The 25933-nt window shown below is 48.8% G+C and overlaps 1 protein-coding gene across 4 annotated transcripts in view; it reads left to right on the forward strand.

Moving 5' to 3' along the window:
• HGS (hepatocyte growth factor-regulated tyrosine kinase substrate) overlaps positions 1–25933 on the forward strand; it is a 793272-nt gene that overhangs the window by 267651 nt on the left and 499688 nt on the right. For all 4 annotated transcript variants that reach the window (XM_069655261.1, XM_069655264.1, XM_069655262.1 and 1 more), the window contains exon 9: positions 1282–1360. In XM_069655261.1, coding sequence (XP_069511362.1) covers positions 1282–1360 — 79 coding nt within the window. The remainder of the gene's footprint in view (positions 1–1281; positions 1361–25933) is intronic.

Genomic DNA, 25933 nt, shown 5'->3' on the forward strand with positions numbered 1-25933 from the left:
TTGTACCTGTCAGTCACTTGAACTTCTTGAATATGGTAAGGATAATCCTCGGGAGCCACTGACGTTTCTGCACTCAAACCCCACAAGAAGTAGTTAGCCGGCAAGATAAACTACACAGCAGCGCACTTCCAGAAGGGCAGGAGTGCTACTTGACACACACCCTTCCTCTGATGATACTGATAAGGACACAGGAGCTGCAGAAGGGGGACAATTATAATTGTCAAAATCAATATTACAGTAGGACCGTAGCGCTGGATGTAACGAGACCTACCTGAAAGTTAGAAGTGTTTTGCCTTGAACCTGTTATCTGGGGTTTTGTCGAACGAGTTAAAAAAGCATATCATGACTCAAAAATAGAATTAATAATCTCTAAATACCTAAAGTGTAATCTGGTGCAACATGAAGCGAAAATACCATTTAAATAGTCCTCATGGATATGGCTGGGGTTTCTTGGTTTAAATCCATAAAACAAGACCGTCGCAAGGACATTGTTACCTTTTCGCATACTCCTTATATACTAGACCGCTTCCTGTGCTCTTCCGGGGTCTGGCGTGCGCTACGGTTAGAAAAAAGAACCTAACTGCAAGGACACGCACCACGTCCGAAGCCGGAAGAATGTGAGTCGTGGTCCAAGTGTCGGAGATGCCACAAGGGAGTTTCACTGCCTGTCCCCCAGTCTCCAGGGCAGCCAAGGTGTCCGTTGAGGAAAAGGGTCGCTTCCTACCCGGGAGCGCAGCAGTGAGTTCCTAACGTTACATGTGTCAACCTATTTACTTCTAACTGAGAATTAAGCCTTGTTGTTCTGCCTACGCTACCCAAGTTTGTGAGGTTTAGCATTGCTTTTTTGTCTAGTGTTTTAAGCTTCCCCCTAGGATTAGTGGTTTCAGCATCCTGAACAGTGTGGTACAAAAACTGCCTTAACATCGGTGTAAAAATCCCCCTGATGGTAATCATGAAATGGTGGCTCCTACATTTTTCTCTTTAATATCAGATTACTGGGTAAAAGCCACCAACACACTATTTATCCTTATTTATAAGAGCTGGACATCTTACATGTTACATATTTCAATAATAATTATTTATGAACATCCATTATATTCGGTCTCATGTAGGTTGTGGAACAACCAAATCTAGGTTCAAATACAGCTTCCTTGTACAGGCTTCCTGCTGTTCTGAAGTGCTGTGCTTCCCCTGGTGTTTTCACTCTGACTGCCCTCCCCACCTTACTCCTTTACGTTGAGTGCTTCATGCTATAATTTCATTGTTTCTCTTCCACTTCAGGAAAGTTGATGGTAAACCTGTCTCTGGCTCCGAGCTCCCCCCAGAATACCTGACCAGCCCCCTCTCCCAACAATCTCAGGTGAGCACGCTATATTGAAATATTTGCATTCCTCCGGTGATAAATGTCACTTTGTAATGAAGGTTGTTTAAAAACTACAATATTTCTCATAAAAATAGAGCAGGTAAACTAAGCTAATATATTAAAAGACACAGAGGTACAGGCCAAGGTTTAAGGGACATTGAGAGTTTACTAGTGCTGGTGTTATCAGGGCATGTAGGTCTACTTCATAACTAATCCGGGTGGGTCTGAGGCCTTTTGTGAATCTAAAAAAGGGTTTAATGGATTCCTGTTTTAGTAACAATAAAGGCACCTCTGGTCTAATGAAGGTCTTGGTTGTCTCACAGGAAGAGTATGTGGTTATCTTGTGTTTCTCGAAGGCATCCTATCCAGCGTTTCTGTGCCTTGCATGATGGTATCTTTTCATGGGCTTCTCCGCTCCCCACTGTGTTGTACTATCATGGGTTTATTTGCTTCTGTGGTGACACCCCTTTTTGAGCTTCTCTGCTTGCTGGGACTATGCTGTCCCTTTCTAAGCTCATCTGCTTTGTATGGTAATGCTGTTTCGTTCCTCAGCTCTTATGTTCACTAGGACCATGAAGTCCTTCATGAGTTCCTCAGTTTCCTGTCCAGCGATGTCACATCCCAAAGTCATCAGCTCCTCTGACGTCTCCCCTTCCTAACCTTCGCTGCTCATTATTCCCCGTTGGCAACATGAATTGGCTTATCCATGATGGTTGCTTAAGAACTCACCAATGACTAAATTGACAGAGCAGCACAGCCCCCACTGCAGTTTGTTCCTATCCGAGTTCCTCTGCACCCTACGATAGTGCTTTCCCTTCCTGAACGCCTTTGCTCAGTGACAGTTCTCCCCTTTGCTGAGCTTATATGCTTTCAGTCAGTGCTCTCCTTTCCTGTGAACCCTGCTCCCCACAACAATTCTCTCCCTGCTCCCTATTGAGATTATTAACCCTTCGAGAGGTCCTCACTCAGTGATGTCCCCTTCATGAGCAATTGTTGGGTCAGAATTATATTTTTGTGGTTCATTTTCTTAACGCGAGTAGTGCCCTAAACCTTTTGCTGGCTTTTTGGTTTCTAGGCTTTCATTTCTTTGCTGTGGAGACTTTTACTGATGCATCTGTACCTCATTTATGGTGTGGTGCCCTTAGTAGCCCTTATGACTGCCTTAACTGCAATGTGCCCACCACATCTCACGTTGTCTGACACTTCAGAAACACAAAGACTTTATTTATAGTGTTCAATTCTTATGGAAAGGGAATTGTTTGACTACCTGGACTTGAAACGAGTTTCCCATGACTCTTCAGACAGTTTAAACCTAGGGGCGACAATCGGAAATCTTTTTTCTTCTCGGTATGTACCGTTTCACTTCACTTTTAAGATAAGATTGCACGGAGCCACGTATAGCCTTCTGATGCAGAGTTCAGATCTTTAAAATGATACAGGGTGTAACGGGGAGCCAATGTAATCTTAAAGTGGGTGAAATATGGTCACAGCGTCTCAAATGTGTTACAATCTTTGCAGCTGTGTTCTGAAGGACCTATACATTTTGTAAAATGGATTGGTTGGTGCCAAGGAATAGCTAATCCAGTAATTGCCCTGGCGATGCTTCACAGCTGGCCTCTAGCAGGAACTGTCGAATTTGACGCAGTGACATTAGTTAATAGCTGGACTTGCTAATAGCATTTGCGTGTGGAACCTTGGAAGAAGACTAGTAAAAAAATGACTGCCTCCCCTAGAGTTTATCTTGTCTCAAGTTTTATTTTATTTTATTTCTTTATTGTTTTTATTGACAGTTTGGGCATGAACATGTCAAGTAGCATATTTCACAATAATTCTTCCAGAAAAATGCCAGAACCACTCAGTTTTGAATCGTTTCCCCCCTCATCACAACTTGAGCCCCCCCCCCACCGACCCTGTCAGTTACCATGTTATAAGCGCCATGCAGTGAGGAGGTACTTTCTGTGTGCGGAATCGGAGTCCAGCCTGGGACCTACCATCTCTTTCCGACTGCATTGCATGCACCCAGTAAATGGGCATCACCTTGTTTACAACCAGTGGAGACCCCTATCGTTCTGTGCCTCATAAGGCCTCTTTCTCAATTGGTGCCCTCCTGGTCCACTGGCCCATCTTTCCTGCTGCCATATTTGCCCAGGAACACAGACCACTTCTGCTCCCTTGACTGGGAGCGGTCGTGTAATTGCCCTGTTAGGTGTTCTATTATATATATGTCGTGAGCCTTGGTGGCCCATTGCTTCTCACTCGGGAGAACCACCCTTTTCCAACTTAGCAGCAGAAAGTGTAACATGTGGGGTAACTGTCTCCATTCTCCCTCTATTTACTCCATCCCAAAGAGCATCAGCATGGGGTCCATGTGCCTGGCCTTTCCATCTAGGGCCCTTATCCACCCCAGGACCTTCTTCCAGAATCTCTGCACCTCCCTACAGGCCCACCACATGTGCCAGTAGTCAGACCTTTGGCCACAGCCTCTCCCATCATGTGGGATCAATGCCTGCAAACATCTTTGAAAGTCTGTGCGGGTCCCACTCTCACCTATAGAGTAGCTTTATGCCTTGGAGTTTATATTGGCATGCTATTGACGTCCGGTGGGCGTTAACACACTTCATTTTCCACTGCCCTGAATCCAGGTTGATACCCATGTCCCGCTCCCATCTTTCCCTGTATGTGTCCACCCTTCCCATCTGTGTCGTCAACAGTTACTGGTATGATATGGCATTTATAATGCGCCTATACACAAGTGTTTCAAGGCGCGATGAGGCAAGGGAGGGGGGACAGAGGGGAGACAGACAATGATCCTATTAGGCCAGGTGTCATTCAGATTGTGCAAGTGCATGGGAAGGGGGAAAATGCAGTACATGGGAAGATACAATAATTTACAATAAGTAAAGTATGGCCTGCAGGTGGAAAGTGTAGGGCTAAGTGCAGACATAGGGTATCAAGTGATGGTAGTGGGACTGTAGGGATACAGAAAACAGTCCCCAGTGTGGGGGTTGCCAGGAAGGCAGTGCAGGTGTGTGTGACTGGCATGGTAGTGGTGGGGGGGGGGGACCTGGGCCTGACATCCGAGGGTGGCCAGGTAACCAGTGCAGTTTTAGCCAGGAGGTCAGCAGGGGATAAGAGGAGAAAAGGCAGAAGCAAAGAGAAAGGTTTTGAGCCGCCGCTTCTGAACCGGAGATGATTCTCCTCAAGTTTCAGGGAGGCTGTTTCAAAGGGAGGCCCCAGCCGAAGAAAGAGCTCTACCACCAACTCGTTGCTTGGAGAAGCGACTGACCCTAAGGGAGTTGGAGGTGGATGAGCGAAAAGCTTGAGCAGGATGATATTTAGGAAGAGAAAGTTGGAGGTATTGAGGCCCCAAGCCCCAGAAGGCCTTTTGGACAATGCAGAGGGTTTTGAACTTAATCCTTGCAGCCACTGGGAGCCAGTGCAGAGATTTTAGTCCTGGAGAGATACGATCCCTGGGCTCGAGGCCAAGGACAAGTCTCACAGTCCTGTTCTGGATGAGTTGCAGAGGGCGGAGAGTAGAAGCAGGCAGATTTAAAAAGAGTCTATTGCAATAGTCCAGCCTAGAGAGAACCACAGCTCTGGAGACAGCTTCTGGGGGAATGAGAGGAAAGGAAGAATACCTCTGAGGAGGTGCAGCTGGTAGTGTGACTTCTTAGAGACGTCTGAGATGTGAGGAGAGAAGGAGAGTGAGGAGTCGAAGATGACCCCAAGGTACAGTTCTGTTATAAGCCCCTTTGTCAGTACTGCAGTTCTCAAGACCTGTTCCGTGTCAGGCAGGTCCCTCTGCAGGACCTCCTCCATCTCCGGGACATTAACAACTCCTTGAGCTGTAAGTACATGAACACCGTGAGAGATCCCATTCCAAGTTACTGTTAGGGAGAATTCTCTGTTTAGGCTGAATTTCCTAACCTAGTGAGTCCCCCAGCAGCTTTGCTGGATTTTTGAGGTTTATTTTTTTCTCCTGCCAAGAGTGAGACTCTTTTACCCTCACTCTTGGACATGATTTGAGAGTGTTACTGTGACTTGCTATGTGCTTATGGGCTAGGGGGTATTTTTTCCCCATAGGCTATCATTGGTTTTTGAATGTGTGTTACACAGCACCCTCAGTGCAGTAACACAGGGGTGTCATAGAGACCCCCAAACATAGACTCCACACCCTGGGACTGACTACTGTCTCCCTGGGTCTGTAAAGTTGCCATTGACTTTACTAGTCTTAACTTAGGAACTTAACCAGTACAAACCATCTTACTTTGGAAGTACTGGTAGGGGCAATTAGATTGCCCCTGGGTCTGTTGTCGAGGGGGTACTGTCCCGTCCCCCCTCGCCGAGTTTCTGGCTGGTGGCAGTGGATACCACAGAAATATTCCACCGGAATATTTCCCAATGGGATTTCCCATTGATTTTAATGCACCACTTTTTGGTGCAATGTTAAAGATACCGCCGGTTTATTTATTTAATATAAATTCACCGGTTGGGATTTTTTGCCAGAACTCGCCGCCAAAATGGCGTCTAGGTTCACTTCAGTAACCCTGAACCCGAGTCGAGCCTTTGTTCCACTTTTGGCGGGCTTCTGCACAGAAGCCCTCCAAAGTGGTGCCATTCTGTCTGGGTACCACATGGGGTGTGGGAGGGGGTTTAGGCACCCTGGACTGAGTTGCCTTGCCAACTCATGTCGCACTCTAGTGTGATTGGCCCAAGTGGTGAGCCACCCCGCTCACCACTTAGCATGTTTGAGTGACAGCTAGGCTGTATGAATGGGGGTTTGCTGCATAAAAGCAGGGTTTTTGGGACTGGTTCTTCAGAAGTCGCCACAGGACCTAAGAAGCCGAAGAGGGAGAAGCCGAGACGACCTGCCAAGACGACACCACCGGTGAAGCCCTGCGGAACCGTCTCACCACTTTTTCCGACGACAGAGGAGATCTGCCTCCAGAGAGTCTCCTTCCCTTAACTGGTGGGGACAACCAGTTGCTGCCTTCTTTTCGCCGCCCCGAAGCATCTCGTGGCCGCCTTGCCTGTGCCAAGCACCCCGGCAACCGGGATACCACTTTTTACCTCAACCGCGAAAGAGGGGTAAACTCCTTTGTGACCGGAAAACTCCACGGCTGGCCTCATCCCTGGTAGTGCAACGACCTGCAGCTTTCCTCCACGTCGAGCTCACCTCTTCCCCTAGATGACGCCGCAACTTGCACCCACTACCAGGAACAACTACCACCGCTGGAGGATCCTTTCCACTTTTAAAGGTACTGTGTTCCGCCCGGCCTCCCTTGCCACCGATTGTACGGGGTAGATTTAGCCCTCGGCTCTCGAACCTGGGTAGGTCTGGGACACCCTAACTAAACTTTTCAGAACCGTAGTAAAACCTTTTCTACTTACCTGCAAAGACTTGCGACATTGTGTGATCTTGGGCATATTTTTACCTGGCTCTCTCTGAAGCGGGCCCCGAACGAATTCTCCTTGTTCCACCATTGACTGTCTTTGCTAACCTTCTGTGAAAAGTGTTTTACCTTACTGCTCTCATTATTTCTGCTTTTCCCTCCCTTTTCTAATAACTTGTTGGAGTGCCATCTGACGTTAAGCGCTCACCTCTGTTTGGAAATAAGTGGTGTTAACTTAGACTTGTCCAACAAATGACTAGGGATGTACATATAAGTAATAGTGACTGTGTTTTGACTTACTTACCTTTTTCTGTGCTAGTGTAATTTTATGAGTGTGCCTTAAAAATAAATAAGTATATACTTTTACACCTAGCTCTGGTCAGTGTTTGTTTGTACCACTGTGACTCTGTACCTATCCTGTATCCTCTATATACTGCCTAACTCTTCTTGAGGGAAGTCTGACTGCTCAGCCGCAGCTACCACAGTGAATCTGTGTGGTACAGACTGCTACCAAGTGGGTTTACTGCCAACACCTGTAATCTTAAATCTTTTGCAGTGGTCCCAGAGGGAACTGCACAGGTTTCTGCTTAACACTGGTGTACAGCGGTGGGATTTGTATTGAGTATACACTTTAGTGTACTTTTGAGATACCTTGGTGCAAACTAACCACAAAGAAAGGAAAAAGTCATTTTCTATCCTGTCTACTATGGAAAGTTATAGTCAAGAATCCCTTGCTACAAAAACTGCTGTTTGTCTAAGACTTCTCTGTAAGCATAAGAATCTCATGACTAAAGGAAAGAAAATGGAGCTAATAGAAAGGTTGTTAGAAAACCAAAGTCTGGATGATGGTTCAGAGGAACCTATCACTCCAGCAAATGTAGAGAACAGCAATGATATTGATATTGAACAAAGTATTGATGATCTTGGGTCAGAACCAGAAGAGGAGGATGAAACTGTTATAAATGTTCCCCCTAGGCCTCTGTCTGCTCTACCAGCTGTACCTACTGGGCCTTTGCCAGGTCCCACATTCAACCCTCAATACTTTGAACTAGAGAGAATGAAAATTGAATTAGAGTACAAGAAACTTACTGCTCAAACTGAAAAAGAACTAAGGCTAAGAGAAATGGAGCTCAAGTATGAGCTAGAATTGAAGAAATTGTCTGTTGAAAATGCTTCTCTCTCTGGCTCCTCTAGAAGTTCCAGTCCTAAAAGACCCAGGATGCCTAAGGAATTGATTGGTATGTATGAGCCTAAGTTGGATGTGTTGGATTGGTTGTCTATGTTTGAGTATAATCATGGGCTCCAGAACATCACAGGTAATGAGTTACTCACCTGGTTGTTCTCTAGGCTTCCCCCTGTTGCAACTGATGCGGTAATGGAGTTGGGGGAGGAGGATAGGAAAGAGTATGAATGTGTGAAACTAGCTTTGATAGCTAGATTTGGGAAGACCCCTTCCCAGTATCTTAAGAGGTTTAGGAGCCTCAAAAAGCATGAAGGTACCCCTTGGGCTACCTGGGTGTGTGAAGGGCTGAAAAACTTAGAGGGATGGATTAAGGGTTACAAAGTGAACACTTATGAAGGAATGAGGAATCTTGTAATGATGGAGTCAATTTATGATGCCTGCTCTCCTGAGCTCAGACAGCACTTGGCTGATTCACAGGAATTGGACCCTAGGAAACTAGCTAAGGCTGCTGACTTGTGGGTTGCCAACAGGGCTACTCACAAGGATTCTGGGGTAACTCAGAAGAAGGATGAGGGAAGACAGCCTAAGAAAGACTCCAAAGAGAATTCTAATAACTCCAATTCCAAAGAGGGCCCCAAACCAAACCATAAGGGTAAGCCACCTGGGAAACCACAGCAGAGTAGTATACCTTCTGGTGCTAAACCAGAAGGCGGTCAGAACAAGCCTCCATTCCAAAGGACCTTTGGGGCCTGTTATGTTTGTAAGGTTACTGACCATGTGAAAGGAGATCCCAGATGTAAGGGTAAACCTTCAGGGGTCCAACTTGTCTCCTTAGCCTTCGCTCCAGAGGAGGAAGTCACTATGGCAAGTGGAAACTTTCTACAACTGGCTGATGAACCCACTGGAGTCTCAGCCAGTGTTTCTTTAGTCTCTCTGGGGTTATGGGAACAACAGAATTTAGATGTGTATAATTCTATCCCAGATAATACTAAAGAGTATTATAAGGACAGTGTCCAAGTGAATGGTCAGGAGGCTCCTGCCATCAGGGACACTGGGGCCAGCATAACTGTGGTGGATGAATCATTTTTCAAGGCAGAGGATGTTGCTAAGGCACCCAAATGCCTCACCAAGTTAGCTGGAGGGCCATGTTAGCTGGAGGGCCTGTGCAGATGTGTCCCCAGTTACCAGTTCTCATCCAGTGTAATGATATGGCTGTGAAGATACCTGTCAGTATACAATGTGAAGTACCAGGAAGGGTCCTGTTGGGAAATGACCTGAAAGTTCTTGGAGTTGTCACATACCCCCAGGCCTCCTAGTAAAAGGTTACAGGAGCTCACCAAACCTGCAAGAGAGAAAACCCTGCGAGGTTTATCTCAGGAGATGATGACAGAAATCACTCCTCTCCCACTGGAGCAACTTACTGCAGTAACTACCAGATCAGGAGCAAAGGGGCAACCCAAGACTCCTAGGAAAAAGCCTACAGCAAGCACTCCAGTGCATCCAACGAGGACTTCCCCGAGGTTGTCCAAAGTTACACCTGTAACTCCACCTCCAGCTGAGGCTGAGAGGGAGGTACAACCCTGTCTGGTTGAACTAGAGTCTGAAGAAGAGCTAGTAGGAGGCCCAGAACTTATTGGAGACCTGGACCCGGCTGACCATCCTGAGCTGCAGTCTTTCCTGGCAGAAGGTGGACCCAGCAGGACAGCTTTTCGTAAGGGACAAAGAGAATGTCCAACTCTGGAGGGTCTCCGCCAACAGGCTGCTTCTCAGGCTGATGGGCAAGAGCCTGGGAAGTATAGGTTACACTGGGAAGATGGCCTCTTCTACAGTGAACCCACTGAATCTGAACCTGGAGCCTACCAACGCCTGGTAGTGCCCCAAGAGAACAGACAACAGTTCTTGCAACTAGCCCACGAGATTCCTTTGCCTGGTCACTTGAGTTTCAAGAAGACCAAGGAAAGGCTCTCCCTCTACTTTTATTGGCCAAAGATGGGGGCTGAAGTAGATAGATATTGCAGGAGCTGCCATACCTGCCAGACTTCTGGTAAGGTTGGTTCCAAGAATGTGGCACCTTTTAGTGCCTCTCCCAGTTGTGGGAGTCCCATTTGAGAGGGTAGGGATTGACATTGTTGGTCCCCTTGATCCTCCAACCTCCTCAGGCAGCAGGTTTATCCTTGTTGTAGTAGACCATGCTACTAGGTACCCTGAGGCAATTCCTATGATGACTGTTACAGCTCAGGCTGTGGCTAAGGCCCTCCTTGGTATCTTTACCAGGGTTGGGTTTCCTAAGGAGGTGATTTCTGACAGGTGGTCAAATTTGATGTCCCACTACATGAAAGCCATGTGGAAAACCTGCGGAGTCACCTACAAGTTCTCAACCGCCTACCACCCTCAGACAAACGGGTTGGTAGAAAGGTTTAACAGAACTATGAAGAGCATGATAGGTGCTTTAGAAGAACCCCTTTAGAAGAAGTGGGACCTTCTACTGCCATGCCTTCTATTTGCTTATAGGGAAGTCCCTCAGGAGGGAGTAGGTTATTCTCCCTTTGAACTTCTCTATGGCCATCCAGTCAGAGGCCCCTTGGCCCTGATTAAGGAGGGGGTTGGAGAGTGCTCCTTCCCCCAAGCCAGTCAGAGTGACTGACTATGTGATAGGTCTCCGAAGGAGAATGTCACACATGATGGCAGAAGCAAGTGACAACTTGAAAGCTGGCCAAGGTCTGATCAAACATTGGCATGATCAGAAAGCTAACATGGTTGAGTTTACTCAAGACCAGCTAGTTCTAGTTATGCTTCCAACAAGGCAGAGGGCCTTGCAAGACAAATGGATGGGACCCTTCAAGGTTGTGGGAAAACTTGGAGAGGTCAACTATCTGGTGGATCTGGGCAACCCCAGGGAAGCTCCCCGAGTCTTCCACACCAACCGCCTCAAAGCCTATATCTCTAGACCAGAAGTAGGAGCCTTGCTTCTAGCTTCATCAGGAGAGGAGGAGGAGAGTGAAGCTCTACCTGACCTCCTAAGAGGCTTCCCTTTGGACGAAAAGGTTGAAGGAGTTAATCTCTCTTCAGATCTGACCCCTGAGCAACAGGAGGAGTGCAAAGCGATGTTAAATCAGTTTGCCCCCCTGTTCTCTCTTTCACCAGGCTTGACCCCTTGGGGACAGCATGATATACTCACTGGTGACTGTCTGCCAGTCAAAAGCAGAGGGTATAGAATGTCAGAACATATCAGAACCCACATCAAAGGGGAGGTCAAGAAGATGCTTCATCTCGGGGTAATAGAGCCCTCTACTAGTCCATGGTCTAGCCCAGTGGTGTTAGTACCAAAGGCAGGATCCAAAGAGTTGAGATTCTGTGTGGACTATAGAGCTCTTAATGCAGTCACCAAGACTGATGCCCACCCTTTGCCAAGGACAGATGAGTTGGTGGATAAACTTGGTGCAGCCAAGTATCTCAGCACACTGGACCTTACGTCAGGCTATTGGCAAATAGCCCTGACAGACCATGCCAAGGAGAAAACTGCATTTTCTACCCCAGTTGGCCTATACCAATTCAAGGTTATGCCTTTTGGACTGAAAAATGCACCTGCAACATTCCAAAGGATGGTGAACCAAGTTCTAGCTGGGATGGAAGACTTCTGCATGGCATACTTGGATGACATTGCAGTCTTCAGCCACTCCTGGGAGGAACATGTGTCCCACTTAGGACATGTTTTGCAGGCTCTTGAGCAGGCCCATCTGACCATAAAGGCAACCAAATGCCAAATTGGACAGAGTAAAGTGGTCTACCTTGGACATGAGGTAGGAGGTGGAGAAATAAGGCCTTTGCTCAGCAAGATTGAAGCTGTGCAAAATTGGACAACACCTACTACTCAGACCCAGGTGAGAGCCTTCTTAGGCCTCACTGGGTACTACAGGAATTTCATTGAGAACTATGGGACCATAGCTTCTCCTCTGAATGTGATCTCCTCTCCAAAATTCCCTAAAAAGGTCAAATGGAATGAGGAATGCAATCAGGCCTTTGAAAACCTGAAGAAAGCCCTTTGCCAAGCTCCAGTACTCAGAGCTCCTGACTACCACCAAACTTTCATTGTACAAACTGATGCTTCCAATGTAGGTATAGGTGCAGTTCTTAGCCAACTGGATGAGAAGGGTAGGGAACACCCCATTTGCTTCATCAGTAGAAAACTGAAGGATCCTGAAACAAGGTGGGCAACAATCGAAAGAGAATGTTTTGCTATTGTGTGGGCACTGAAGAAGTTTAGGCCATACTTGTATGGTTCTACTTTTGTCATTCAGACTGACCACCAACCCTTGAAATGGTTAATGCAAATGGAAGGGGAAAATCCAAAACTATTGAGATGGTCAATCTGCCTCCAAGGGTTTGATTTCACCATTGAGCACAGGTCAGGGTGTCACCATCAAAATGCTGATGGACTCTCTAGGATGTATGTCATCGACTAGAGGTATGAGGTTCATCCAGGAGTGGATTAAATCCTCCTGTCCCTTAGTCTGGGGGGGGCGAGTGTTAGGGAGAATTCTCTGTTTAGGCTGAGTTTCCTAACCTAGTGAGTCCCCCAGCAGCTTCGCTGGATTTTTGAGGTTTATTTTTTTCTCCTGCCAAGAGTGAGACTCTTACCCTCACTCTTGGACATGATTTGAGAGTGTTACTGTGACTTGCTATGTGCTTATGGGCTAGGGGGTATTTTTTCCCCATAGGCTATCATTGGTTTTTGAATGTGTGTTACACAGCACCCTCAGTGCAGTAACACAGGGGTGTCATAGAGACCCCCAAACATAGACTCCACACCCTGGGACTGACTACTGTCTCCCTGGGTCTGTAAAGTTGCCATTGACTTTACTAGTCTTAACTTAGGAACTTAACCAGTACAAACCATCTTACTGTGGAAGTACTGGTAGGGGCAATTAGATTGCCCCTGGGTCTGTTGTCGAGGGGGTACTGTCCCGTCCCCCCTCGCCGAGTTTCTGGCTGGTGGCAGTGGATACCACAGAAATATTCCACCGGAATATTTCCCAATGGGATTTCCCATTGATTTTAATGCACCACTTTTTGGTGCAATGTTAAAGATACCGCCGGTTTATTTATTTAATATAAATTCACCGGTTGGGATTTTTTGCCAGAACTCGCCGCCAAAATGGCGTCTAGGTTCACTTCAGTAACCCTGAACCCGAGTCGAGCCTTTGTTCCACTTTTGGCGGGCTTCTGCACAGAAGCCCTCCAAAGTGGTGCCATTCTGTCTGGGTACCACAGGGGGTGTGGGAGGGGGTTTAGGCACCCTGGACTGAGTTGCCTTGCCAACTCATGTCGCACTCTAGTGTGATTGGCCCAAGTGGTGAGCCACCCCGCTCACCACTTAACATGTTTGAGTGACAGCTAGGCTGTATGAATGGGGGTTTGCTGCATAAAAGCAGGGTTTTTGGGACTGGTTCTTCAGAAGTCGCCACAGGACCTAAGAAGCCGAAGAGGGAGAAGCCGAGACGACCTGCCAAGACGACCTGCCAAGACGACACCACCGGTGAAGCCCTGCGGAACCGTCTCACCACTTTTTCCGACGACAGAGGAGATCTGCCTCCAGAGAGTCTCCTTCCCTTAACTGGTGGGGACAACCAGTTGCTGCCTTCTTTTCGCCGCCCGAAGCATCTCGTGGCCGCCTTGCCTGTGCCAAGCACCCCGGCAACCGGGATACCACTTTTTACCTCAACCGCGAAAGAGGGGTAAACTCCTTTGTGACCGGAAAACTCCACGGCTGGCCTCATCCCTGGTAGTGCAACGACCTGCAGCTTTCCTCCACGTCGAGCTCACCTCTTCCCCTGGACGACGCCGCAACTTGCACCCACTACCAGGAACAACTACCACCGCTGCAGGATCCTTTCCACTTTTAAAGGTACTGTGTCACGCCCGGCCTCCCTTGCCACCGATTGTACGGGGTAGAATTAGCCCTCGGCTCTCGAACCTGGGTAGGTCTGGGACACCCTAACTAAACTTTTCAGAACCGTAGTAAAACCTTTTCTACTTACCTGCAAAGACTTGCGACATTGTGTGATCTTGGGCATATTTTTACCTGGCTCTCTCTGAAGCGGGCCCCGAACGAATTCTCCTTGTTCCACCATTGACTGTCTTTGCTAACCTTCTGTGAAAAGTGTTTTACCTTACTGCTCTCATTATTTCTGCTTTTCCCTCCCTTTTCTAATAACTTGTTGGAGTGCCATCTGACGTTAAGCGCTCACCTCTGTTTGGAAATAAGTGGTGTTAACTTAGACTTGTCCAACAAATGACTAGGGATGTACATATAAGTAATAGTGACTGTGTTTTGACTTACTTACCTTTTTCTGTGCTAGTGTAATTTTATGAGTGTGCCTTAAAAATAAATAAGTATATACTTTTACACCTAGCTCTGGTCAGTGTTTGTTTGTACCACTGTGACTCTGTACCTATCCTGTATCCTCTATATACTGCCTAACTCTTCTTGAGGGAAGTCTGACTGCTCAGCCACAGCTACCACAGTGAATCTGTGTGGTACAGACTGCTACCAAGTGGGTTTACTGCCAACACCTGTAATCTTAAATCTTTTGCAGTGGTCCCAGAGGGAACTGCACAGGTTTCTGCTTAAGTTACCCGCTCCCCTTTGTCCACAAAGACCTTCCCCTTCACTAGTTGGCTAACCCTCTCCAAGCCTGCTTCAAACCAACCCTGGAACCGAGAATGGTCAGCTATATGCTCCCTGATCGGGGGGGGGGGCTATTTGTGACTCCAAGGGGATGGCCAGGTGGCGACCCCGACTGCATCTCTTAACCCTCCTGAGGGCCAGCAGCGGACCCATTATGTGATGTGTTTTCACTGTCCTCAGAACAGTGTTCGGTGGCGCCCATAGCCATTCCCCCAGGGTGGCTGGTCTCCATAGATGATTTTCAATCTGGACCCATTGCTTTTGCCGATCCAGCCTGCGTTGGGAGGAATCAGCTCTCTAAATTGCGCTGCTCTGTAATGGGTATGCATGTCTGGCAGTGCCACCCCTCCCTGTTTCTTGGACTGCACCAGAACTCTATAGCAGACACTTTGTTTTTTTGTCCTTGCCATATACATTATTTATCCCCTGTGTTAGCTCTGTGAAAAGGGTGTTGGGCATTGCAGTGGGGAGTGTTTGGTATAGGCACAGTACTCGGGGGAGCAAAACCATTTTCACCGCGTTTAGTCTGCCCAGCCATGACAGAGTAAGCCTCGACCAGACCTCTAGATCTCTGAATAGTCCTTGTAGTGGGGGTTGGGGGGGAATTAAGCATGTACTGTTTGCCTAGGTCCCTGGTTATTCGCACTCCCGAGATATTTAATATTGCCCTCCTCTACTGAGATTCTGAGGCTCTGCCATTCCTCTTTACGCCCCTGCACGTGTTTGCCTATGGGGAATAGGACTGATTTACCTACATTAACCTTAAAGTCTGACACTTGCCTGTATTCTTCTATGGTTTGGAGTGCCTCCTTGGTAGAGTCAGCCACTCTCGAGATATGAAGCAGGACATCGTCAGCATACATGCTGAGCGTATAGGGCAGCCCTGCCTAGTGCCTCTTTCGAGTCTAATGACCCTGGAGTTTTTCCTGTTCACCACCACCTGCGCCGTGGGTTCCATGTACACCGCCTCTATAGCCTGTTGTATTCTTTTCCAAAAGTCCACTTTTCTTAGTACCGCTGTCAGAAACCCCTGTTCGACTTGGTCGAACACCTTTTCGGCGTTCAAGCTCAGGAGTGCGTAGTCCCTTGAGTCTTCAGAAACATGTTCCACAAGGTCTAGGGTCTTCCTTATCACATATGCTCCTTGTCTTGCTTCTATAAACCCGACTTGGTCTGGATGCACCAAGCGTGGCATCATACCCACTATGCTTGTGGCCAGGACCCGGGTACAAATATTTTCATCCTCATTTAGTAGGGATAGAGCGCGGTGTGAGGGGCAGTGCGCTGGGTCCCTTCCCCACTCCCCCCCCTTTGGGTATGAGTTATCAGTGCCCTACTTAAGGAAGCTGAGGCCATTCCCGTTGCCTAGGAGGACACCGGAGAACTTTATGTAGAACGCAGTAGTGTATCCATCCTCACCTGGGACCTTGCCATTTGGGATGCGAGAAATGGCCTCCAGAACCTCCTCAGGTGGAATTGAGGCCTCTAGCTGATCAATCTCTACTTCTGTAAGTCGAACCATGTCTATCCCCTTCTCCTATCATGCGTGGACAGTCTGTCTTGTATAGGCCCTCCTAATAGTTTGCAAAGCTCTCGATTTCCCCCGGTGTGGTCCTTGGGGTCCCCCGTCTCTTCTGGAGTGGCAACCCATCTTTTTGCCCTCTGTGCACAGTGCCTCGCAGCCAGGAGTGCGTCTGCCTTGTCGCCTTTTTTTACGTAGTACTGTTGTTTAAGGTACTTAAGTTTGCACAGGGGTTCCCCTAACTTCAGCTCCCCTCTTTTTTCCCGTATTCCTTCCCCCAGCCCTTCTCCATTCCCTCCCCCTGCATGCATCTGGGCCTCCCCCTCCATTATCTCTAGTCGAAGATTATCTTCTCGAATCTTCCTCTCCCTTTTCTACCGCGCCCCCTTCCCTAATCAGGAACCCCCGCCATGTGATTTTTCCTGCGTCTCAAACTGGCTTGATGTCAATGTCCCCAGTATCATTTATCTCAAAATATTCTGATGTCCTTCGTCAATTGGTCTGCATATACGGGATCCTTCCAAAGGAATTTGTTACTCCTCCAACTACTGTCGGCCATGTATATTCCCTCTATATCAACTGTACTCCGCACCATGTCGTGGTCTGACCACCCCACCGGCCTTATGTTGGAATTCAGCACTCTACCCCGCTGTTCCCGATTCAATAGCAAGTAGTCTATCCGGGTGTATGTTGAGTGCGGGGGTGAAAAGGTGTATCTCCTTTCATTCTGGTGTTTCGTGCGCCACACATCTATCGAACCCTTTGCATCAATGCTCCTTCCCAAGTGCCCCCTTCTCCCTTCTTTGTTCCTGTCATTCTTGTCTTTCAAGGATTTTCTATCTAGTATCTCGTCCGTCCAGGAATTGAAGTCTCCCCTGATGATACATGTGTTTGCAGGTGTTGCCTGTATGTGATCTAGGGTGCTTTGTATGAACCTTGCTTGGCCCTGGTTAGGGACATAAAGGACTGTCAGCACTACCCATACCCACTCTACGGTCTCTTGCAGTATAAGCAATCGTCCTTCCAATAGTCTAGTCTCCTTTAGATCCTGCAGTCTACATTGTTTGTGTATGATGATCCCCACCCCTCCTTTCTTCACCGACCCTGGGCCCAGTAAGACCGGCCGATGCCCACTCCTCTGAACTTCCTCTCATCTCCCGTAACCTGGCGAGTTTCCTCAGGAAAAGCACATCTACGGCGGCATCTCGAAATTCCCTCGCAGGTAGGGACCTTTTCGTAGGCTAATTTAAGCCTTTCACATTTAGAATTCCCACGACCTGACTCCTGCACCGCTCATTTGGATTCATATACAGTTTCCTTCCACACACCTCCCACGTCTGTCCCTTTTCCTCTGCCCCCTTACTGCTTACTGTCCTTCCATTCCGGAAGCGGCCTTTCTCATGGGTGAACGCATGCTACCTTTACATCTTTCCCCCTAAGCCAAAAAACAAGAGGCACAAACGTGTGCAAAAGTCTGCAGCTTGCTGCGAAAGTTGTTGAGACGCCCTCCATCTTGCTGAGGGCCACCAAGGGGAGGTGTTATCCTCCCCAACCAGATTTCAATAAAGTACCTTGCCAGACCTCCTGTTCAGTGTTCAGCGTGTGTAGCTAGCGACCCGATTCCTTGCAGTACCGTCGTCCCGTAATTTCTGCAGCATTTAGATGGTTTTGCGTGGGGAAGGATCATTCAGGTGCATGTATTTCCGCTCTGCCAGCCCCTTCCTTCTCTGTGGGCCGAGGGCTGGCTGCTGCCGTGCCCCATTCATTTCCTGTACGTCTATTGGGCTGGTTTCTGACGCTACATCAGATGTCAGGTGACTTAGCGCCCGCTCTGCTTCTTCAGCTGATGTGATGCGGTAGTGAAACGGGAATCCCCATCTATACCTTATCCCTTTCTCCGTTAGCCATCTTGTGAGGGGTCTGCAATCTCTCATCCTTAAGAGTGTCATGTTGGAAAGTTCCTGATATATCATAATCTTAGTTCCATCAAAATCTATTTCCCTTTGCTCTCGTGACCTGGCCAGCACTTCCGCTCTGTCCTTGTAGCGTAGGAACTTTACCACTATGGAGCGTGGGCTGTTGCCCTTTGGACTGCCTCCCCTGTGCGCCCCCTCCTGCTCCACCATTTTACTCCCCTCTGCCGCGAGGAGGAGGTTGACAATGGCTTGTACCTTTTCCGCCACCTGCCTCAGAGTCTCATCAATCGTTTCTTTCAGGCCCAGTATTCAGACGTTATTCCTCCTTTCCCTGTTCTCCAGGTCATCCATCTTCAGGGTGACCTCTTCCTCCCGCAGCTCCAGCTCCGTCATCCTTGCATCCAGACGCAGTTCCACCTAGGTCTGCGTTGAGTTGGTTATTCTCCAGCCCTTCTGCCTTGCTTTCTATAGTGCCAACTCCGCCCGTGAGGTCTGCCAGGGAGGCCTAGATGTCACCCCTCAGCACCTTGATTTCCACGAGGATATGCCCAGAGTCCTCTTTTGTGGAGAGGTGGAACATGTCGACCTCTATGAGCTCCTGCCCTCCATCCCTTTTTAGGAATACTCCTCTGCTTGTTTCTCCGCCATTTCAAATCTCAACGGTGGCTGGTGTAGCACTGCTCTCTCCTGTTGCCCCTGTTCCTTTGATTTACTTCCCATTCTTGGGCGAGGCGGACACCTCTTGGAAAAGCCCCTGCGTTCTGGAGCAGTCCGGGGTGACTGGCCTTCAAATGAGTTTGTTTCTCCCTTTGTTATAAGTCTTTCCAGGGTTTTCCCCAGGGCTCACGTATCCTTGCACTGTAGCAGGATCCCCTGCGGCTCTCTGGGCCTGTTGGTGGTCCTCTCCTTCTCCTTTTGGCAGCCTGCATTGCCTCTTGGTGTCCCGGGGGGTGGGGGGTGGAGTGTGGAGTATCTGTGGTGAGCACTGCAACGGCCCCTCTGGCTGATGTTGGCTCTCTAAGGTGTACTCACCGGGCCTCGTCTGCTGGGCTCCTCTTCCCCTGTTTGTCTCCGGGTCATGGATATCTCGCACAGCACTCCCCTCTGTGTTCACCCAGGGGTCACTCGCTCTGGCAGCGGTCTTTCAGGACTCTGCTTCCTTCAGAAGACAGCTGCCGGGTTGGCTGGCAGCCTTCGGATGCGATTCCCTCCTTATTATGGGTCTTTACAGAGCTTTCCCCAATGCTCTTGTGATCCTGTGGTGTAGGGAGGTCCCCCGTGGGTCACTGGGCCTTTTGGGGGGGCCCTTCCTTCTCCTTTTTGTAGTGCCTGGGGGCCTGTTTGTGTCCATGAGGACGTGGGGTGTCTAAGCAGTGCGGTACCCCCAGGTGTCGGCTCTTTTGAGCGCACTCACCAGGCCGTGTCTGCTGGGCTCCTCCTCCCACGTTTGCCTCTGGGCCGTCGGTGACTCGCGCAGTGCTTCCCTCTGTATCCTTCTGGAGGGCCCTCGCTCCAGGGGGGTGGGGGAAGGTCTTTCCAGACTCTGCTTTCTTTGGATGTCCACAGGGGGAGTGGGCTCCTTCTTTCAATGTTGTAGCTGTCCCCCGTCGGGCCGCACAATGGAGTCTATTCTCCAGGGGGGGGGGGGAGTGCAGAGAGGTCGCGCTCTCTTCGCCGGCAGCATTCTTAGAGATTAGCATGCAAGTCGTGTGCTGTCTCCACACGGAGCAGCCTTTGCCTGGCTGCGGCAACAAGTGAGCCTCCACTCCTCCCTGTAAACTTGTTCAGGTGTGCCAGGTGGTTTCAGAAGCCTTTACACGTATAATTCAGGCGGCTGGCTGGCGTACTTGTTCACAATAACATCACATTGCAGCTTGCTGGGGCAGGAGCCGGTGATCAGGCAGCCATGTTGGTCTGCGCCTCCTGGTGGTCTCCCTTGTTAAATTGATGGAGAACGGTTACAGCAGTAGGTTGCCTGGCCTCACAGAGCACTCTGGGGCCTGTGCCTGGTTGATGCTGTTTATTTTGATTTTCTTTTGGCACGCATTATCCAGCACAGTCTTCCCTCTCTGCCCTTCGGAAGGAGGTGAGGGGTCTGGGCTTAGCATTAATATGCGCCTACATAAGGAAATAATCCCCCGGAAGCACAGCCGGTGGGCGCAGTGGGCCCACACCTCTCACGACGAAGTTGCACCAAAGTTAAGTCCATCTGTGCCCATCTAGGCTTCAGATGGGCCATGGGGTGACAACCTATTGTTGCTCCCTGCTTTTTAATTCATATTCTTGACCTTGAACAACTTGCCATAGGTCCTACTCGAGTCTTGGGTAATACACTTGAAGTTATTTTCTTGGCTACCACTCTCATTGAGACCTTTCGATCTTTGAAAGTGCTCTGGACTGATCACTTTATTATACATTTTTAAGGTTTCTCCTCGTCTCTCTGCATTGGCTTTTTTGCCTCTTCTAAATGTAAAAGGCTTGCATTGTTTCAACTGCGGTTGTGGACTCTATCACCACTTCCTGCACCTTGGGTAATTGTAATCTGGCTCAGCTCATGTTCTCTTTTAACACTACAACTGACCAATTAGCCCCCTTACAACCAACTAAACCAGGTGCTTGTCTGTCAGAGCCCTGTTTTTCCACTTATCTGCCTGTGTTACGGCTGTGCCGTCGGCAAGCGGAGAGTAAATGGCGCTTGAACTACTGGTTTATGGCAAAAGCCGTTTTTCGTGACGTTACTTGTATACATCATCGCACCATCTTTGAGGCCAAGCCCTGTTATTTTAGCACCCGAGGCTGCTTTAAATCCGCCTATGGAACATTTACAAATTGTCCGGTCCCTTTCTTCACGCAATACTATTTTCAATTCGGTCCCACCCTCTCAGGTGTTGTGCGATTCGCCATCGGCTTTTTTTACAAACAAGATTGATCTCATCTGGCAAAATATCTCTTCCTTGGCTATGAATCTCACTGCACATATTATGCCTGCTTCATTGTCTATTCCCTCTCATTCCTGGACTTCCTTCCCTTTGTTTAATTTAAATGACATAATTCAAGCCACAAATAAGTTAGTCATCCTCCACTTTAGACCCTATTCCTGTGTCCATTATCAAATCTATTATGCCAGCAATTGCCTTTCTGGTAACTGACGCAGTGAATCACTCATTTACCACGTGTTTTTTTCCTGCCCTTTTTGAAACATTCACTTGTTATTCCGCTATTTAAAAAATCCTCCCTTGATCATCTTCTATCTGCCAACTATCACCCTATTTCTCTTATCCTCTTCTATATGAAATTGCTTGAAACTCTTTTCTCAGCTCTTTTATGTTTGTTCTTGGAGAACTCTGGCTTCCTGGAATCCTTTCAATCCGGTTTACATCCTGGCCGGTGTACGGAGTCGATTCTGGTTTCAGTGTTGGACGACCTAGCCCGGCTTTCAGACCAGGGTGGCATTGGTGCGTGGTTGCTTCTTGATCAGTCAGCTGTGCTTGATACCATGTACCATGCTATCCTGGTCGAGAGATTAGCCGGGCCTGGGATCTCAGGCTTGATATTGGCCTGTTTTCCTTCCTTCTTAGCCAACCACTCTGTCCCGTTCTTTGTGTCCTTTCCTTTCTTCCTCGCTTCCTGTCACTTTGCGGAGTCCCTCAGGGCTCCACCCTCTCTCCCATTCTGCTTAACGCATCTGGCCAACCCTTAGCCAATCTCGTCCAGTCCTATGACTCGGTGTTACACCTATGCCAAAGACACTCAGATTGTGGTCAGTTTTAATCTGGCCCAATTTGAGGTCACTTCCAGGTTTATGAACTGCCTGATGGCTGTCAGAGACTGGATGAGCCACAACTGGCTTAAATTGAACGGTGAGAAAACCATGGTTCTCCAGCAAAGGGTCTGGCATGGATTCACATGCTCATACTCATTCCCTGTCATCAGGCTGGGACTCCTCGGTAAAAGAAAAAAACGTTTGTTTCATTTCTGAACTGACTTTCTCCTATAAACCAATCAATGAGCTCTGGGTCACACTGCCCCCAGCCAATGACTGCCCTCTACCTAAGCCCCTCCCCAGGCAGCCATCTTCAGATTTTTACTGCACGTTCAAGTGTTGGGGAGTCCTTAAATTGTTCTGCGGTTTTTCACTTTTCTTGATAGGAAAACTCAATTTTTCGGTCAATCAAGCCCTTGTGCTCCATCACTTTATCCTTCTGATTAACAGGGACCCGTTTTTGGCTCTTTTCACACCCCTCAAAGGCCGATTTCGTCAAGTGTTCTTCTTGGAAGCTTCCAGAAGTTCTTAAGGCCTACACCGCGTGGATCATGTCAGATGAGAAGGACAGCGCTTCCCTCTTCAAGCTTTGCTCCGGCTGCGGTTTGTGGAATGTGTACATGGATGACAAACATTTCCAGTGCCTGCATTGTCTCCACCCGACACACATAGAAGAAGATTTTGTGATTTGCTGTGCTTCACTAAGCGCATGATGAGGGATCGACACCAACGGCTGGAGACGTGGCTGCAGGCCAGGGCCACTACCCCGGGTGGTTTCCAGGGGCATGCCTCTTCTGGATCCAGCAAACCTGAGCAGGCTACTAAGTCCTTTGAGGGTGCTCCACCCGTGGGGGCCCAACACAAGGCCAAGCACTGCGAGTCTGCTTCCGTCGGGGTTGCTGCTGCGGGTCCCGCACCGGTCAGGGTGTGATCGTCATCTCCTTCAGCATTGGTTTCCAGCCACCGTTCTAGCTCTTCGTCCAAGCGGAAGTCAGCTACCTCGAGGAAGCTGCAGGAGACACTGGAGAAGGCCAAGCAGAACAAGGTGTTTGACCAACCCGTGAATTAGAAGGCTAAGCCGAACAAGGTGTTTGACCCGGCCCCGAAGGAGAAGGCCAAGCAAGACAAGGGAGCCGGCCTCAATGTGAAGGCCCAAGTATACCAGGCCAAGTCATCCCCCTCCATCGAGTTGGTGGTGGCGTCACTTTCGAAGGCCATAGGGGCTGACCCGGACCAGGGTACCCTTGCGACGACCAGAGTGTCTCTTCCTCCCAGGAGGGAGGCTTTGAACAAGCAGATTGAGAAGTCTTCAGAGAAGAAGATGCCGGACTTGAGCCCAAGACTGACCGCTACGGACCTGAGGAAAGGGGCGGGGGAGGCTGTGAAGAACTCCAAGGAACTGACATTTCTTCGGCCGAGGAGGATGAGTTCCTTTCCGTCCACACAGTCTATGGTTACTATGAGGGTAACACCAGAGAGTTGCGAGGCAAAGGCGACGAAGACCCTGGGCCCAGCGCGCCTTCCCCTCAAGTGCCCCCTAAAGACCTTTCGCTGGACATCCTTTCGACCCTCCACACGCTGGTGTCAGAGATACAGGAGGATGCTGACGGGCCCGCCACGATCCAAACCTGAGGCACCAGCCCCGGCCTCCCTGTTGACACCGGGGGAACCGCAGAGGAGGAAGAGACATCACACACCTCCATGCCTTCCTTTTGGACTGAAGTCAGTGCCAAGAGTCTTCACCAAATGCCTGGCTCCGGTGGCGGCCCATCTATGACTGTGTACCCTTACCTGGACGACTTGCTCATGTGGGCCAAGTCAAAGGACATCGCTGTTGATCACACAGCAAGGACCGTTTGGCTGCTGACTGACCTGGGGTTCTCAGTGAATATGCAAAGTCCTGCTTGACTCCATCGCAGGACGCTCTGTTCCTGGGATCCAGACGAGACACAGTGGCTTGCCTAGTGTTAGGTAAGGTTGTATGCAGTACCCTTTGGGTGCACTACAACAAACCTGACCTGGCAATAGGAACCCAACCTTTGGTATAAGCTTGTACTACACAGGTTGGTAGCATCTTGAGCAGCCAGGCTTATTTCAAGAGGGGTCGTTGTGAGCTGTAGGGGAGTTGCACAGAGATTCAAAGTGACACACGCACGCACGCACACTCACTCACTCACTCACTCTTAATATTTCTAAATCAGTACGTACCCTTTTGGGATGGCCCACAGACACTACCTACATCCTCAGGTGACTTTGATAGTTAGGGTGCTGGGGAATTTAATATATCACTGTTGCATTTAGAATCAGATTTAAGAGTTTGTCAAAGAGAAAGGTTATTATGACGCAACAAGAGATCTCACAAATATTTCTCAAAGCAGGTAAGTACGTTTGCAAACCCCCCACTGCAAAGTTAGTTAACTCTTTCCTGGAAGGCAGACCAAACACATTCAAAGAGGGAACAAGAGTCATTCTGCGAGCCAGGCTAAGCCAAAGTCAGTTGAGCAAAAGTCTAGGTGACACTAAAGCCCTTCTCAGAGGTATGTAAAAATCTTGCACAAGGTTTTAAAAGTCTTTGTAGATAGAAGAATTCAAAGTAGGGCCACACGCTGTTTAGGCTTGTGAAGTAAAGAAGCTATCAGCAACTCTACAGAGCAACCACAACAAGTCTCACCAACAGAGAACAAGTGCAGTTACACGACAAGAGGTAAGTTCTCTTAGACTGTATAGTACCTTTAGGTTGAAGAAGAATGCTGCAGATGACTTCTGTTCCTGTGCAGATCCTGGTGTTCCTGAGCCTCAGTCGTGGGGACAAGAGGGAGGACTTCTGGGGACTCCTGCACTGCAATGGGTTGGTTACGGACTGCAAACGGCAATCTTCAAACAAGTGGCACTTAAGTGTTTCAGCTCCTCGAGTCTACCACAAATAGCAACACCGCAGTTTCTGGCTGTCGAGATGGACTTTCCTTGCTTCTGGGGTCCCTGTTGAGGGGGCTCAGGCTCGGTAAGTCGTTGCTTCCTGGTAGTCTGGAGAATCTTCCTGGAGCTCTTGGCCAACTCAAAAGCAACACACACAATTCAGTTGTTCCTCTCCCTGGCGTTTCGGTTTCCAGCAGCAACTCTGTGGAAATTCAACCAGCTCTGAGAGAATGTTCAGGTGGCCCACTGTGGAGTTGATGTCCCACCAACTCAAGGGGAGAAGTCGTTCTTGCAGGGGCTTCTCTGTCGATACGAATTTGGAGTTCCAGCACAGCAGCAGGGCTTCACCGGGCAAACCAATAGTCTAGGAGTTGCCGCAGGCGTCCTTCAAGTTCTTCTTTGGTTCCTTCGTCCAGTGGTCGACTCTGCCTTCCAAGCCAAAAGCCTTGCCTTTTATTCAGGTTTCTCCCTTTCATTCCAGCCAGCTGTCAGTCACCCAGCTGGGTGGCTGTCCTTGCCGAACAGTCAGCTGGCCAATCACTACAGAGTGCATTTGGGTCTCCTAGGAGACTAAGTACAGGGAGTTTCGGGCCCCTCCCTCACTTCCTGCCCCCACCAGACACCCTGGAGCCAGAGGCCGGTCTCACTTGTGAATCCCGCCAAAAGCAAAGCGAACAAAGGGACCAAACATGGTTTGGCACTCAGAGTAAATCTCAAGAAGGACCTTTCCAAGAAGAAATGGCGAAAAAAGATGACCAGGGCCGTTTTGACAAAAAGGGCACCCTTGGGTGCTTAACTGCAGCTGTGAACGCAACCAGCGGTAAATGCACACCACGGTAGTTAATAGTAAACCACTGCCACCAGCCATTCATCGATGAAAGGGTAAAATAAAATTGTTGTATCAGAAGCTAAACTTAGGGGATACGAAGTAACCCATCCAGCACCCTACTGTCAGATAGTGTGTGCTGGGTTACAAATGTAAGTAAAGTCAATTTCACTTTACTGCTCTTGGAAACAGTAGTTTATCCAAGAGAAGGTACTTAACCTTTGGGAAATCTGAAAGACTTCCCTGTGCCACTGCACTGAAGGTGCTGTGTGACACAATGTAAAAGATGATGCCTATGGAGTTTGTCGTACCCCACAACCAAAAGAAACAGTTCGAAAATCACGTTAAAAGACACGAGAGAGT

The sequence above is a fragment of the Ambystoma mexicanum genome, chromosome 3q, assembly GCF_040938575.1.
Source record: "Ambystoma mexicanum isolate Mex_15411 chromosome 3q, UKY_AmexF1_1, whole genome shotgun sequence".
NCBI lineage: Eukaryota > Metazoa > Chordata > Amphibia > Caudata > Ambystomatidae > Ambystoma > Ambystoma mexicanum.